This window comes from Dama dama, chromosome 20 (genome assembly GCF_033118175.1).
Source record: "Dama dama isolate Ldn47 chromosome 20, ASM3311817v1, whole genome shotgun sequence".
NCBI lineage: Eukaryota > Metazoa > Chordata > Mammalia > Artiodactyla > Cervidae > Dama > Dama dama.
Window position 1 is genome coordinate 116,751,303 of NC_083700.1, and position 16,991 is coordinate 116,768,293.

Genomic DNA, 16,991 nt, shown 5'->3' on the forward strand with positions numbered 1-16,991 from the left:
AGTAATGAGGTGACTCTGGTGGACATACACTGAACTTGTAGTTTGAAACAAGAGAATACTCCTTCAAGTTACTCTGAAAGACCCATGAAGACTGACTTTAAACTGGTCAGAGAGCACTTCTAACTTTCAAAAACTAAAGAGTTCTCTTCCCTGTCCAATCACAACACAACGAGACTAAAATTAAAACGGTACGGATGCTCTTTAAAACAAGTCATGAGAGAGATGCCAGACACAGAAACGTACAGGTTCCACGCCTCCACTCGTTGGAACCGTCCAGAACAGGCACGTGGATCCGGCAGGGGTGCTGGCTCGCCCGCACACTGCTCTGTCTCACTCCCGTAACCGCCACGGTAAAACTATTTGCAGTGAGATGTCCGTGACGCAGACGAGCCTCAGAGAGCGCAGACGCCGCTCCTGGCCCCCTGCCCGCGTCACAGCAGGACAGGGCCGCCCCGGGTCCCTGCGGGGACCGCCGCCTTGCAGGCAGAGCTGGTGTTTTAAGGAGACAGAAACGCTGACTGGGGGGTAACACACCCTGACTCCTAAAGACGTGCTCAAATTAAAACAAGAGCACCCTGCGGCGCGGCGCACCCCCCCGCCCCGGCTTTGGCCCTGACACGGGGCGGGGGGGCCTCCTTTGCCTCTCACCCCCTCCCTCTTCCAGCCAGAGCCTGAGGCAGCTGGCACCACAGAGCCCGAGTCCTGAACCAACGGCTTCCACGGCACCGAGGGAAACCGCAGCTGCCGCGGCCGGGTTTCCAAGCGAGCAGGGTGGGGTGTTGAGACGCAGAGGGAGCTGCTCCGGACGCAGAGACGCTGCCCGCCCAAAGCAGGACAGGCTGGCAGCCCCTCGCAAAGTGAGCCCACCAGCCTGCCAAGAGCAGCAGGAACCAGCCACGAGACCTGCTGGGGCGCGGGGAAGAACACGGCTGAGGCAGGTCCGTGGAGGCGCAGGGCTGCGGAGCCGCTGAGGTCTGCCTGCTTAGATTCTCCGCCGTCCCAGGGGCCCAGGGACTCACTGGAACCCCAGCACCTGGATGGTGGAGGACGTGAAGCAAAGGCGGATCAAAGATGCCCCTGAGGGGTCCCCACTGTAGCCTCTTTTGCTCAGAGGCAAGAGAAGATGTTTTCATAAGCGACTCCAACAGAGTGCGGTGACTGTCCTGGGACAGAGGTAAGCCGGGAGCAGCCAGGTGGAGAGGCACCCACGGCGCGTCCCCTGAAAACAGGTCTCCCACAGACGGGTGGGGGGAGGTGGGGCGGCTTCAGGATGGCTTGGCGCATCCCGTGTATCGGGCACTTTCTCTCTGCTGTTATTACGTCAGCTCCACCTTAGTCCCCAGGCACTGGATCCGAGAGGCTGGGGGCTCCTGCTCTAAAGGGACAGGACCCCAGCTGCTCCCGAACGGGGAGGGCAGACATGGGGGCAGCTGGTCCACAAGGGAGGGCCCAGGTGGTCCCGGGAGACTTGGGCTGGGGGCCTGGGGCTGGCCCGGACTGTGCTGTCTACACCCGCAGTGTTGTGGGACACGGTGACAGGGTGTCTGGAGGTCCAGTAACACCGGTCCCGCCCCCCCGCCCCCTGCTCCGTGACCACAGCCCTGGGCTGGGTCTACACAAAGGCTGGCCACCCACCCGGCGCAGGGCTTGGTGGGGCTCAGGCAGGGAAGAAGCTGGGAGTGCAAATCACAGCCGGGGCGAGAGGAGGGACTGACTGGCTCCGGGGGTGGGGGACAGGGAGGTGGCCAAGGGGACTGGGGGCGGAGGCCAGGAGCCCGAAGTCGCCCAAACCAGAGCACGGGAAGCGAGGCTGCAGACCGGCACAGGTTATGGAGGTGGCGGCGAGCCCCAGGGATCACGCTATCCTGGGATGGTGCGGCCGCAGGAGCCACGGTGGACACAGCCCCCAGGACAGGCCAGAAGCACCGGAGGGGGCGCTCAGCCACTCACTGGACCCTGGAAGGAGGGTGGGGGCACTTCGGGAAGAGTGGACTGGGGGACTGCTGAGGGCAGGAGCCCCGCCTCCAAGAGACTCAACCGCGTGTGCCGTGCGTGGGCCGGCAGGCAGGAGCGCACACGAGGCCGCAGGACCCCCGCCCAGAAACTGGCTGCCGGGCAGAGCGCCGCCCTGAGCACAGTGCAAAGGGAGGCAAGTGCCTTCTGGGCGCAGTGCGAGGAGCAGGGCTGAGCCGGGAGCTGTGTGCGGTGGGAGCAGAAAGGGAGGAGAAGCGCGCTGTGAGCAGTCAGGAGGCTCCTGGTGCCGTCTGAGCGCACGCGTACAACCACAGGCTCCTACGTCCAGCCCTGCTCTGAGAGACACTTCAGACCCAGTCCTCTCGGCTTGCCAGCACGTGCTCTTAGCTGCAATGAATTTAATGCGGGCGAGAACAACACCGGGGGTGGGCAGGTCCCGCGGGCTGGTCGCCCGCCCTGCCCCCGCTGGAACTGCGGTCAGCCCTTGGCCACGGTCCCGTTCCGTGTTTTCACTCAAGTGTTGCAGAGCAGAAAGACCAACATGAGGCTTCTAAGATCCGAATGCCATGTGACACGAGCCCACACGTATGCCAGCGCCATCCAATGACACCCTGAAGATCTGTGTACGCTGCTCTATGTAAATTACACTTCACTAGAGAAACGAATATAAAACAAATTTAAAAGTCTAACGAAGGAAAAGTATGATAAATAGGGGTCTGGCTACTTGCCATTCTCAACCTCCTCAAGTAAATCAGACAGGCTTTCCTATGCACTGTTTCCCTGATTTCACTTTTCTTTTATTAAGATCTCAACCAATATGCAAAAACAAAAATTTAAATTTTCTCCAAGAAATTTAAATTTTCATTTTTGGACCTAGGACAGTGAAAGCAGGCTTACCCATCCCTAAGTTTTCTACACTCCAGACACCGCCAAGGTTCTTCAAGGTTGTTTTCTGCCAACACACGGGAAATGTCTGCACCTGGCTGCTAACAGCCCGCAGGAAGTGACTGCCAAGCCTGCAGGATGCATTCTGGGAACTGTAGTTCCACAACACAGGGGCCTCCTCAGGGCAAAGTGGAACAAAGGGAGACGACTGGAGATGAGCAAACTTTAGAGCTGGGAGGAGCTGTGGAGGCTGAGGCGATCCGTGAGAGTCAGCCAGGCCAGAGGGGCCGAGCGCCTGGGCAGACTGAGGAGTGGGCCCGCTCGTCTGACCGGCACCGCTGGCCAGTGGGGACGGACCGGTGCAGCAAGGCGGGCTCGCGTGGCCGGTGGGCAGGAGAGCGGTTTCCGGCACACACACTCTGGAAACGCCTGCCCGCTGCCTTCTGTGTCTCCCGGCACACGTGTCGGCATAGGGGCCCACGGCCCCCAGGGCGGGAAACAAGCAGACCCACCCACTGGGACCTAGGGACAGACGCCTGTGAGGTACTGCCCACCCCTTTATCGCCTTGCGAGACGCCAGTGTCCTCCGCGGGGGCAAAGGCAGGTGGAGAGCCTCGGCGGCCCGGCCAGCACTGGCTGTGCCAGGCGGAGGGCCCCATGCAGCACGGGTGGTCTGGCTGGCTCCCGCTGGACAGGCACCCAGGGGAAGCCGCTGCTTTAGAATAAGGGCGAGGCCCTCGCTTCATCACCCAGGAGATGGAAAGGCCCCCAGGCACACCTGGGAACACAGGATATGTCAGAAAATAGAGCATGTTTTCAATAAAATACAGAAGACATAAGGGGCCAAATTATTACTACTTGCAGATAAACGCTACCATTGATTATCTAGTTAATCCAAGTCTCAACTGAGAAACTATTAGAACTCATAAGACAACCTGTCAAGGTGGCCATTAGTAAAACCAGCAGTCTTCCTGCCCGTAAGCAACAACCAAATTACACAGAGGAGGGGCCCCACCTTCCACTCGAACAAGGAGCTTAGAAGTCACAGCTCCTGTCTCTGCAAGAAACACACGGCACTGACAATCAATGACTTTTCCTGGATGTATCAGAGAAACCTGGTCAGATGTCTCCCCCAGACCTGGAGAAACCTGTGGATGGGACCACTGACGTCCGCTCGCCTGGAGCAGAAGTTCTTCGGGCCGGCGGGAGCCCCGGAGGCAGCCTGCACGGGACACCAGGCCGACTGCACGCGGGTGAGACTGAGCACCTCCCGGGGCTGCGGTCCCAGGGGCCCCCCAGTGTCCTGGGGTTCATCTCCAGGAACCACCAGGTTCTCACCAGAGAAAGAAAAGAAAAGAAAGGAAAAGAAACCACCGGAGTCCCTGGCCGCAAGCCCTGAGCGGTTCTCCAAAACAAAGGCCTGTGCTGTAGTGAGAAGACTTCACCATCTCAGGAGGTGGGGAGGCCCCTCCCCACCCTGGCCCCTGGCCTTCTGGTCTCACCAAGGAGGGGAAAGGAGGGGAAGAAATACTTGTCAAGGTCACAACCCGGGAAACACAAGCCACTAAAAGGCTGAAATTTAATCAGACTATAAAATGCTTCCCCTCCCCCAGACCACTCCTCAGGGCTCAAGCATAATAACAGGATTACAGGGGAAAATGCCCCAAGGTACAGACTCTATGAAAAGAGTCTTTAGAGAAACCCAGAGTCAGGCGAACGTGATAACCACTACACTACAGAAACCACGTTAGAGAAACCCAGAGTCAAGGAGGAGGCAACAAACAAGGACGAGAGAGGAACCTGAAGCACTGACGTGTGCAGCTGCAGGGGGAGACCCGGGGCCAGCCCTGGTCAGGTTACGACCACACTTCAAGCCAAGCACCGGCCCACTTCACGTTTCATGAGGACGCCATGTCCGCCTTTCTACAAAAGCCACAGGCAGGGTGAAAGGCAAGAGAGAAGAGTCTGAAGAGACACAGCAGAAATTCTGGAATTCTCAGATTTGGATCTGAAGTAACTGTGATTAACACGCTAAGGATTCTAATGGGAAAAGCAAACACATAATGTAAGAAGAGAGGAAATGTGGACAAAGAGTGAAAAATACTGATGGCAGGGCTGAGGAAAGAGGGACTCTGAGTATCTGTCCGTAAGAACTTCCCCTACTGAAAAGCAGAAAGGAAAGACAGGGAAAACAGAGAACAGAGTATCAAGCAAATTTATGACAATTAAAAAGTGATACATATACATGATGAGAATACAGGAGAAGGGAGAAGGAACAGAAAGAAATATGTGACGGAAAAACAGCTGAGAATTTTTCAAAGTTAACAATAAACCCCAAACTGCAGATCCAGGAAACTCAGAGAACACCAAACACAGCAAATACCAGAATATCTACACCTTGGCAAATCACACTCAGCTGCAGAGAACCAGGGACAAGGGGAGTGCTGAAAAAGCCCGGAGGAGGGAAAACCTTATCTCCAGAGTAAAAACCAGAGAATTACAACAAACTTCTCCTTAGAAAACACGCAAGCAGGAAAAGTGTAGAGTCCTACATTCAGTGAATCGATCCCTCAAAAGTAAAGAAGAAATAAAGACTTTTCAAACAAAAACTGAGCCAATTTACTGCCAGCAGACATGACCTGCATGAAATGTTAAACGTTCTGCAGAGAGAAGGAAAATGATACGGGTCAGAAAATCTGAATCTAAATAAAAAAAAGAGCACTGGAGAAGGAAAAAATAAAGGTAACACTAAAATGCTTCTTTTTCTTAACCGACACAGTAGACAAAGTTTGTTCAAATTTTTGGCAGAAACAGGGTGAGTATAGCATTAAGTGAAACAAATGACAGCCAGTTCATGAGGGATGAGAGGGAGGAACAGGGACCCGCTGTTAAAGGCGCCTGCGCGACCATGAAGCAGTACCGCCGTCTGAAAGTGGACACAGATTTGCTGTAAATGGACAGTGTGAACTTGTGGAGGACTACTGAAAAGAAGTAGAGAGAGAGAGAGAAAAGTCACTCAGTCGTGTCTGACTCTTTGCGACCCCATGGGCTGTAGCCTAACCAGGCTCCTCCGTCCACGGGATTTTCCAGGCAAGAGTACTGGAGTGGGTTGCCATTTCCTTCTCCAGGAGATCTTCCTGACCCAGGGATCGAACCCGGGTCTCCCGCACTCCAGGCAGACTCGTTACCATCTGAGCCACCAGGGAAGCCCTTAAAAAACGAAGTATAACTGATATGCTAAGAAAGGAGAGAAAGTGAAATCAAGTTAAATGCTCAAATGAAACCAAAGAAGGCTGAAAAGCAGGAACAAAACAAAAGCAGCCAGTGGCAAGCAGTTACAAACATAAGGGACATGAATCCAGGGAAAGCAATGGCCAGTTCACACTTGAGCGGCCTAAGACCACCCACCAAACGATGGAGCCAGCTAGAGACCATACGGAGACCCACTGTATGTTGTCTGTGAGACCCACCTTATATACAGAGACAGGTTACAAGTAAAGGGATACAGAAAGATATACCATGCTAATAAGAATTAAAGACAGCTGGAAAGCAGACATTAGGACAAGAAAAATCACCGGGGATAAAGGACAGCATTATTACATAATAAACTAGGGGTCAATTCTCCAAGAAGATGTAATAATCCTTAAGGCTTACATACCTAACAACACAACATCAAAACATGAGACAAAGATGAAGAGAACTGCAAGGAGAAATGCACAAATCCACGGTTACAGTGGGAGACCTCAACATACTGCAAAACGGGCAGATCCGGCAGGCAGCCAGCAGGGCACATGTGAGCTCTCCAATCATGGACCACTGTGCCTGCTGATTTCAGGCGTCAGCCTGACTGGGCTACGAGGACGCTGAACCAGCTGGCGGGACGCTACTTCAGGGGGTGTCTGTGAGGGGCCCCAGGGGAGCTCAGCGTCTGAGCTGCGGCCCTGAGTAAGACTGCGGGCCTCGCATGTGCATGGACACCAAGGGCCTCAGCAGAACAAAACTGTGGAGGACGGCAAACTCGCTCTGCTTGAACTGGGGCCTCCAGATGGAGTGGAGTCCCCCCACCCCGCCCAGGCCTTGGAGCAAGGACTCAATCACTCCACCAGCTTTCCTGGTTCTCCAGCTTGCCATCCATAAATGTGGGAGTGAATTCCTGTAATAAATTGCCGTATACTCACACACATCCTACTGATTCTATTTCTCAAAAGAACCCTGACTAACTACTACTTCAGTCAACCTCAGTAGAACAAACACTATGCCCAAGCTCAGGCTCACAAAACACATTTACTACGACAGGCCAGGTTCTGGGGCGCAGAACACACCTGACACGTGTACAGAACACAACTCATACAGAGGATGCTCTCAGACCACAGTGGGACTGAACCAGAAATCAGGAACAGCAAGAAAGCTGAAATACCACCAGATACTTGGAGATTAAACAAGACACTTCTAAGTATAAAGTGGGTCAACAAGGAGGAAGTCTCAAGAGAAATAAAAGAACACTTAAACTAAATGGAAATGAAACTACAAAAACTACAACTTGTCAAAATTTGTGGGATGCAGTAAAAGCAACGCTTAGAAAGAAATGTATAGTGCTGAATGCACATATTAGAAAAGAAATAATGGAAATTGAAAGTAGAAAAGAAAAAGCAATTAAACTGAAAGTAAGCAGAACAAAAGGGGGAAAAAATTAGAATAGAAACCAATGAAATTGAAAACAGGAAAATAAAGTCAATAAAATCTGAATGCATATATTAGAAGAGGAGAAACAACTGCAATTAAATAATCTAAGTTTTCACCTTAGGAAAATAGAAAAGGAAAAGTACTTAAGTTGAAAGCAAGCAGAAGAAAAGGAAAAAAAAATTAAGAGCAGAAACCAATGAAACTGAAAACAGGAAAATAAAATCAACAAAAGGTTGGCTTTTTCGAGAAGATCAGTAAAACTATTAACACTCTAGCTTAGTTAACAAAGGAAGGCAAAGAGAGAAGACACAAATTACCAATGTCATAAATAAAAGAGGAACATCCACTACAATCCCACAGACATTAAACTGTTTAAAGGATACTATCAACAGCTTTATGCCTACAAATTTGATAATTTAGGTAAAATGGATCAATTTCTTGAAAGACAATACTACCAAAATGTATACAAGGAGAAATAATCTGAATAGGCCCATATCTGTTATATCAGAGAAACTGAATCAATAACCCCCAGAACAGAAAGCATCAGTCCTAGATGGGCTTCTAGAATATATGAATTCTATCAAACATTTAAGGAAAATTTTACCTATTCTTTATAATCTCTTCTGGAAGGAAGAAGCAGAGAGAATACTTTCTAAATCATTCTATGAAGCCAGAATCACTCTATTATCAGAATCAGACAAAGCTATTAGAAGAAAGTAAAACCACAGATTTCTCTCATCAACAAAGATACAAAACTCAACATGAGCAAAGAGCATCTAACAATGTAAATATATATATATACACCATGATCACTTGGGTTTATTGCAGTATGCAAGCCTCGTTCAGCAGTCTAAAATCAATCAATAGACCCAGAGGAATCGGGTGGAGAGGGAGGTGGGAGGGGGGATCGGGATTGGGAATACATGTAAATCCATGGCTGATTCATATCAATGTATGACAAAACCCACTGGAAAAAAAATAAAAAATAAAAAATAAAAAAAGAGAGAAAAAAAAATAAAATCAATCAATATAACCCAAATGTCCATTGTAAGATGAGTGGATAAACAAAATGTGGTCCGTCCATACAGTGGACTACTACTCAGCCTTCAAAGGAAGGAAATTCTGCAATATGCTACCACATGGATGTCCTCTGCGGACATCAGGCCAATCACGGATGGACGAATACTGTGATTTCACGTACACGAGTCAGAGTCACAGAGAAGCAGGGTGGTGGCTGCTGACTCTGGGCGAGGGGAGAAGGGCGTCACTAACGGGCAGAGTCTCAGATTCCCGTGAGTTGCAGGACGGCCGTGTGGCAGCTGTGCCGTGGTGTGCATGGATTTCACGCCGCTGCACTGAAGGCTGACTGACTGTTATGGTAAACTTTTGTTGTATTTTAACTCAATATAAAACAAGGCACAACAATGACAAAAAGAAACAGCTATCAGGCCATAAAAAGACACAGAGGAACTCTCAATACAATCCTGCTGAGTGAAATAAGCCAACCTGAAGAGGCTGCACGCTCTGGTTCACAGCATCTGCACCTCGCAGGTTTGGGACTTTCCTGAAGAGGCAGAACTACAGACAGTCCTAAGATCAGCGGCTGCAGGGGTTGGGAGGGACGGCATGAACAGGTAGACAGAGTTTCAGGGCAGGGACACGACTCTACGCTGCTGCACTGAGTATATGTGCTCTAATGTACTCGTCAGACTCCAAGCATAAGCCGTCCCGTGGGCTGACCTGCCCAAGCATTCCCAGGGTACGCTTGTATCCCGGCCGGGAGGCCTACAGTGGTTGCCCTCCACCAGGCCTTCACCAGGGCGAGGCTGGGTGCTCCTGCATTTGTATTCATTTAAAAGATTCCTTTCTGTCTCTTCCCCACTGTGTTTTTTTTTTGTGGAGCACAGATTCACCTTTAATGGTCTGAAATTTCAAAATTTCTACCATCCAGTATTTTGTTTAATTCTACAGAGTTGGTCTTAAGTAAGATTCTCTTGAGATTTGTATCTTTGAAAGATAATTCTTTTTTGTTAATAAGTTTGTCAGTGGGTAAAAAAAAAACCAAAACCCTCAAATATAAGACAGTGAACCTAAATGTAACCTATGGGACTTAGTTACTAACAACATATCAGTATGGGCTTGTAACTAGTAATAGAGTGAACCTCTAGCACAAGTGGAAATGCGAGATGTTAGCAGTAGGGAATTAGCGGGGAGGGGGGAATTCCTGTGCTGTCTGTTAATTTTTCTGTAAATCTAAAACTTTCCTTAAAAGGAAAACCCAAACTATTAGAAAATAGGGCTTCCCTGGTGGCTCAGCTGGTAAAGAATCCGCCTGCAATGCGGGAGACCTGGGTTCGATCCCTGGGTTGGGAAGATCTCCTGGAGAAGGGAAAGGCTACCCAGTCCAGTATTCTGGCTGAAGAATTCCATGGACTATGCAGCCCATGGGATCACAAAGATCCCATGTGTCCATCAGACAGAACTGAGCGACTTGCACTCATTAGAAAATAATCAATGGAAGGTAGGGAGTAGGTAGAAATACAGATGAAATAAGATTATCAGAATACTGATAAATGTAGAAGCTGGGGTGGGAAGTTGGTTCAGTGGGGTTATTATACTTTTCTGTTTCATTTGTCCATGTTCAATATTTCCACAATAAAAGCTTTTAAAACTCCAAATTAATTCAAGAATTGTACGTATAAGGAATAAAAGAACAGGAAGAAAACTCAGCTATAGCCCTCAGGGCACAGCTGACTCACACTCGACAGTGGACATCCGTGTCTGTGGGGATGTTCACAGGTCAGCGAGCAAGGTGGGAACAGCATGGTCAGGGCAGGGCAGACACGGGATGAACGTGGGAAAACGTTCATCCTCCCTGGTTCACAGAAATGCCTGCAACATGCCTGATGCAGCCAGACACCCGGAGCGAGCCTGGGCTCTGTGAGAGCGTGCCCGTTCTGTGGGAAGGCCACTCGACAGCAGCTTCTGGGGGACAAGCTTCCCAGACCCAGAATCTGCAGCCCCAGTGGCCTGGCTGCTGTCGTGGGTGTTCTGTCCAGGAAAGGGGGCCTGGCTGAAGATGAAGGACTGAATAAACACGTGTGTGGTCCCTTCAACACAGAATCCCTGCAAAAGGACCGAAGACCCCTGCACTGATGAACAGTCGAGAGCGTAGCCGGTCTGGAGGACAGCAGGGGGAGCTCACAGGCGGGGACTCGGGGCGCCTCCTCCCCTTCCCGGGCCCCTCTCCCCGTGCCCCCCCACCCTCCCCAGGGCCCAGCCTGTTCCTCTCAGTCCTCAAGGCTCTTCCTCAAAACTTCCCTGTGGAGCCATGCTCCCTCCCGGCCGCTGTCCACTTTCCCCAGGCCCCTCACGGCTAACCCTCTTAGAGCCTGGTCCTGGCCACCCTCAGTAGTCCCCTCCCTTCACCAGGTCCCCACCCAGCTCTGTCCACACCACTCCAAGGAGACTGGTCACCAGTGACCCCACGTGGCCGAGGCAGCCATCTTTCCTCCACTCTGGTTGGAGCTGCTGCACCCAGCTGGGCACCCCCTCTCTGCAACACCTTCTACCTGACGGCGCAGACACACGTTGGCCACTTTAAGCAGCTGGGTGCTGGCTCTCTGGCTCCAGACCTGAGGGGCGTCTCAAACTTGACTCCTCTCAAAATGTCACTGTCACGGGGGCTCCCCTCAGATCATTAACTGTTTCCCCCAAAGAGGGCAAAATCGCTAACGATGTATAGTGGTGAGTAAAGTAACTGGCACGAGGCGCACATGCGTCGAGCATGGGTGTGATGGGGACGCGCGGATGCGGCTCTCAGATCAGATGAGACTGGCACCTGTGAGGGAAGGTGGCTGGGGGCCAATTCACTCAAGCGTTTACAGAAAGGCAGGACGAACGCTGGCAGTCACCCATCGGAGCAGAAAAGGAAACGAGAAAGCCTAACAAATTACAGGATGAAGAAGCAGGCCCAAATTTCAATTTACCAATCATCCCAGCTGTAAGCGTATTAAGTTACTATATAAAACGGCTCTCAGATTGAGTTAAAATATAGCTACAAAATAAAGGCATAGAAAAAGTTTGAAAATAAGGAGATAAAGAAGTAAAACTTTAAATGGGACAAAATGGCTTTTCTGTTTGATAACATGCAGGCACACTCACGTGTCTAATAACATACACGTGAAACTGGAAAGGCTTTCAAGAAGCAACAAGTGAGAGACCTACCTCCCTTCTCAGAAACCCAGAGCGGTGGATACAATAAGTTAGGAAACAGATCAGCTGACCAATGAAATAAAGCTAGATCCAGCGCTGACAAGAACAATGTAACCAGCCTGGGGAGAGCACAAGTTCTTCTCCCTACACGGGGGAGGCTCTGTGAGGCGGTCACACACAGACTGTACTGGGCCTCCGTGAAACCTCAGAAGATTCTCTAAGGTTGCCAAAGCACTGTACCCGAACAATAAAACAAAAATCAGCTCCCTTCCCCCAGGCTATGCCCTTGAAAAACCATGGCACCCTCCTAAATAACGCAGGTCAAAGAGGGAATCAAGGCTAAAATTACAAATGCTTTAGAAATCAACAGCCCAGAAAGCAGCGGGAGGTGGGCGTGCAGTGCAGAGCCAAAGCAACAGAAGGGGCCAGCCTCACCTGCAGGATTGGGAAACACCCACTGTCTCAAAGGAGTCAGCACTGCCCTCTAGAAGCAGAAAAGCCATGAACGCAGGAGAGCAAAAAGAAATGAGGATGAATGAAGAAGAAAAAAGGGAGACTTGATCACTGCAGGTGGCTTGGAAAGAACTGCTACAGTGATAAACTTAGGGCCATTTGACAAGAAGAACAGAAGAAGTACCAGAAAGTAGTTACTAGGTACAAGAAACTACAAAGCCACTGTAAAACACTAGGGGAGAACGCAGTGTGTAACTGTGACCAGCACATCAGGGTGGGTTTGGGTCTTGCTGGATTTTGGTTAGAGCCCTGAGTGGGGTCCAGGAAACCCCGAAGAGCCTGTGTCACACTGCAGCCTTTCCTCACCTGCAGTTAATGACAACCCAGAAGACAAGCGCGGATTCAGAATAAATGCACAACGTGGGAGGAAAATGGTTTCCACCTTCATACACTTAACCGGCGAGAGACACTACCCTCGCAACAAATTTTTCAAGAAACAAACAGCAAATTAGGAAGGAAAGCAGAAACATAAGTGATAACATATAGAATATATATCCAACCTATCTATATAGATACAAAGATACGTAAATAAAAGCATAAAAACTAGTCTAGCCACCTGGGAAGCCAGATGGGAGAGGGGCGTCTTCTCAGCCTACAAGTTTCTGTAGTGTTCTTAAGAGAATGTACTCTACTTCAGTAGGCGTTCGCAATCTCAAGGTTAGTATCAACGTTCACAACTATCTAACGTCAGGGATATTTGTCACAACACAACCGAAAAGGACTTCCCTCTGATTTAGTCTCTTCTCATCTCTCTGGCGGTTCACAGTTTCTGTCTTAACTCAGACCTAATTCCTCAGGACTTGGCCTGCAGTGTGCGAGGGGGCCTCCCTCGCCAGGCCCCTCCAGGTGGGCCTGGGTCTCCCACGCCTCCTTCTGCACTGGCTAAAGCCCTCAGCTGCAGCTGCCACCCCTGCTCCTGTCCTTCCGGACGGGCCGGGAGACAGTGCACGGGGGCCCCTGGGCCCCAGAGAAGCCCTCTGTGGTACCCGCGGCGCGGGGCTTGGGTACTGACCGCGGCCAGGGGGCAGCAGGCTGCTCAGGTGAGGGAGGCTCAGCCTCCGCAGCTGGTCCAGCTTCTGGCGCAGCTCGCGCACCTGGCTGTCCGAGCGGCTGACCCTCTGGCGCAGGGTCCGCAGCTCGCCGTTCTTCTTCTCCACCTGCTCCCGCAGGCAGCACACCTGGCTCTTGCTCTGGCGGGAGGAGAAGCAGTAGGAGTGCAGCGAGTCGATGAGCTTGCAGGCGCCCGACGCCGACAGGATGACCTCGTTGATGGACATGGGGCTGGCGTCGCTGTGCTCACTCTGGACGGCCTCGGCCGCCGGCTTCGGGGTCACGTCGGTGGGAGGCGCCGAGGCGCCCTGGGCCGGCTTCTGCGGCGTGGCGGTGAGCGAGGAGCTCGCCGAGGGGCAGGCGCGTGGAGGGCTCTGCGCTGGCCCCTTCTCGGGCCCGGGGCTGCTCCCGCTGCAGCCGGGCTCGGCGTCTCTCCTCGGCCGCTTCCGCTCAACCGGCTCCCGGGGGATGGCCGGCCTCTCTCGGGCGTGCTTGGAGGAGAAGCTATAGGAGTGAAGCGAGCCGATGAACTTGCAGGCCCCGGAGCCCGGGGGCGTGAAGTCGTCCGCTGAAACGCCGCTCCTGTCCCACCTGTCGGCGGGGGTGGCGCCCTCATCGCCAGCATCCACAGCCCCTGTGCTGGCTTCTCCCTGGCTGCTGGAGGTGGCTGCGGAGGCCGGACCGTCCTCCGCGTGTCCATCCGGAGGCTGCCGCACCCGCTCCTGACCAGCGGCCTCCCGGGAGGCCCTGGCTGCGCTTCTGCCCTGCGGCGGGGCCCGCTTCAGCTTGCGGGGCTCCGGCTTGGCCATTGGGTTTGCGCTTGAGGATGAAGGTGACCCTGCAGCTGCCTTCCCATCCGCGGTGTCACTTGCCTGTGCCCTTAGACCTGCCGAGGCCTTCCCGGTGTCCCTTCTCCGGGGGCGGCCATGGCCTCCAGCCCCCCTTTTCTTCTCCGCCAGGTGGAAGATGGACGGCACGGCCGTGGGCTTGAGCAGGCGGTGCTGGTCCTCCAGTCTCTTGGAGAAGCTGTCTTTGGTGAAGTGCTCGCTGCAGAGGAAAGAATACTTAGTGGGGGTCCAGTTGTCCCTCTGAACAGCCTTCAACCACTGCATCAGACGCTTTGAGTCCTTTAGGGGGAATCTGCAGGACAAACAACAAATTACAAAAAAGATAATTAAAAGGCCTCCCCCTAATACTATTAACTATAACAGGAGAATAACACTTTTTACAAATACCTAGACCTGTACTGACTTTCCCATTTACAAACTTAGTAAAGATCTAAGGAACACCTCGTACTTGCAACTTATTAGTGGAACAGAAAGGTGAGACACGCTCTGCCTATCCTTAAGGAGCTAGAGTCCATGGGGCAAATCAGAGGTGAAGGCAAATACCTCCTCCTAGGCTGCAGTAAATAACCTGCAACGACACAGAGTGCTCGGAGAGACAGAGCCGGATGGCATCGCGACAACAGGAAAGGCTTCAGGAAGTAGTTCCTAGAAGCTCACAGCTGGCCAACCCTCCCGGTGAGCTGGGATGCAGGACTCTGGACTAGCTAAGAGGAGGAAGGATGGCTGCCCACCCCCACTTAGAAGTCAGGTCCGGTGTCAGCCAACAGAGATGGGGGCATGAGGCCAGGAGAGCACCCCATCCCAAGGTGTCCCATCTGTGGCTCAAGGAGCAGAGGGTGTGAGACAGCTCTAAGAGGAAGCCCTGGGCTCCCAACACACCAGGAGTAAGACCGCTCCCTTTAAAAAGCAACCAGCCCCTGGAAAATACTGAATAAGATACTTAATAAATATTTTTTTCTTCATTCAGGCCAGATCTTTATTTAGAAAACTCTAGTGAAACTGCATATGCAAGTGTGGGGGTGGTGTGGCCACTCTGGACGGCTGATGCCCGCACCTGAGGCCATCTAACCCACCTGAGCGCTGCGGGACCAGGACCCACGGCGAGTGGGGGGGGCGGGGGGTGGGCAGCTGGAATACCAACTCCTCAGCAAGTTCCAGCAACTCCGACCTTCTAAATTTCCTCACTGCTTTGGGAGCCCATTACCCTAAGACTCTTGCTGCACCCCCAGTCCCCAGGTGAGAAAACTACTGGCTCTGGAGGGAACTTGAGAAAGCAGGGAGCTGACATCTGCAGTAACCTAGTACTATCTTTAATAGATTGTGACGGTTTGAGGCTTAGCGCTAACCAACTTCAACTTCCAGTGAGACTCTAAAGAGCCTTCGTGCAGGTATTGGAAACTTAAACATCCCCCTGAAATAGCAAAGAGAAAAGTCTGCGGCGGGAGGCTGTTCAGGTAGAGTTTCTTCTGCTCACGTTCTGATACCGCAGGCGGAGAGGTCGCAGAAAACCACTCCGCTGAAATGGGCTGAGTCCCAGCGCCTTCCCGCAGCGGGCCAGGCCAGAGAGAAGGCCGACCCCCTCCCCGTCCCGGGCTACCCTCCGCGGCGCCACGACTCGCAGCGGCGCCCCGGCGGGGGCGGGCCGGGCCGGCAGCACGCGGGACGCTGCCGCCGGGCGTCCCCCGGGACCCGGGGCCGTCCAGAGGGCCCCCAGGACACAGCGTCCGGGCGCGCGTCAGTCCCCGGGGCGCGGGGTGCGTTTGCTCGGCCACGTCCCGATCCAGAGGTCCAGGCGGGCTCCCCGCGACGGAAACGGCAGCAAAGTGACCGCGGGCGCGAGAGGACGGCCCCGCCGAGGAAGCGCGTCCCCCGCGCGCCCTGTCTCCGGAGCCTGGCGGCGGCAGCCCGAACCTCGGCGGCTCCAGGGGCCCGGCGGCCTACGAGAGGCCGAGGGTCGCGGGCTCCGGGGGCCGCGGTGGCCCGAGGCGCCCGGCCCAGAGACGCCGGCGGGCCAAGGTCACACAGCGCCGCGCTGACTCACTCGCGGGGCCGGCGCCCCGAGCGCCCCAGCGTCCGGCCGGGCCGCGCCGCCTCGCTCGCCCCGCGGGGTCGGGTCGGGCCGGGCCGGGCCGGGCGGGGGCGTGGCCGGCGGGCCGCGCCGGCGGCGGGCCGGCGGCGGCGGGCGGAGCCCGCTTACCTGTGGAAAGAGACGGCGCGCTTCTCCCCCTTGCCCTGCCGGTTGGAGCAGTTCGCGGCCGCGCAGCAGATCACCATCTCGGGCCTCGGGCCGCCGCGCAGCCGCCAGGCTCCGGCCCTCGTCTCGCCGCGCCGAGCCCCGAGCGGGACCGCCCCGAGGGGAGGGCGCGCGGCGACACGGCTGCGGGACGTGGGAGCCGGCCCCGCGGCCCCCGCCGTACGGCAAGATGGCGGCGCCCGGCCGCCCGCTGCCCGGCCGCCCGGCCCGGCTCTCGGCGCGCCCGAGGGCCCCGGCGCCAGGAGGGGCGCCGCCCGAGACGCGCGGGGCCAGGGGTGGGCGGGGGCGCCCCGAGCCTGCAGCGCCCGCCGGCGACATGGCGCCCGGGGCGCGTCCGTACGGCAAGATGGCCGCCCCGGCGGGCGCGTGCGCGCTGCCGGCCCACCGCCCGCCCCGGCGCCCTGCGGCTCTCTAGCGCCGGTCCCCGCGGCCGCGGCGAGTAGCCGCGGGAATCCCCGGGGGCGCGATGCAGGCCGCCAGGAGGCCGAGAGCCCGGGCCCGGGCCCCCACGGCGGGCGCGCCGTACGCCAAGATGGCGGTGGCGCCGCGGCCGTGCATTTCTAACCCCG

General features: G+C 54.3%; 1 protein-coding gene across 3 annotated transcripts in view; it reads right to left on the bottom strand.

Moving 5' to 3' along the window:
• THAP4 (THAP domain containing 4) overlaps positions 1-16,522 on the bottom strand; it is a 35,918-nt gene extending 19,396 nt beyond the window's left edge. Inside the window, exons 1-2 of one of the 3 annotated variants that reach the window (XM_061122686.1) lie at positions 16,366-16,522; positions 13,283-14,460 (exon numbers count right to left, since the gene is read on the bottom strand). In XM_061122686.1, the coding sequence (XP_060978669.1) occupies positions 13,283-14,460; positions 16,366-16,442 (1,255 nt within the window). In that variant the 5' untranslated portion in view covers positions 16,443-16,522. Of the gene's footprint in view, positions 1-2,871; positions 2,981-13,282; positions 14,461-15,642; positions 15,755-16,365 lie in introns of those variants that run through there. The other 2 variants (XM_061122687.1, XM_061122688.1) reach the window with 2 other exon arrangements.
• Positions 16,523-16,991: the final 469 nt, after the last annotated feature.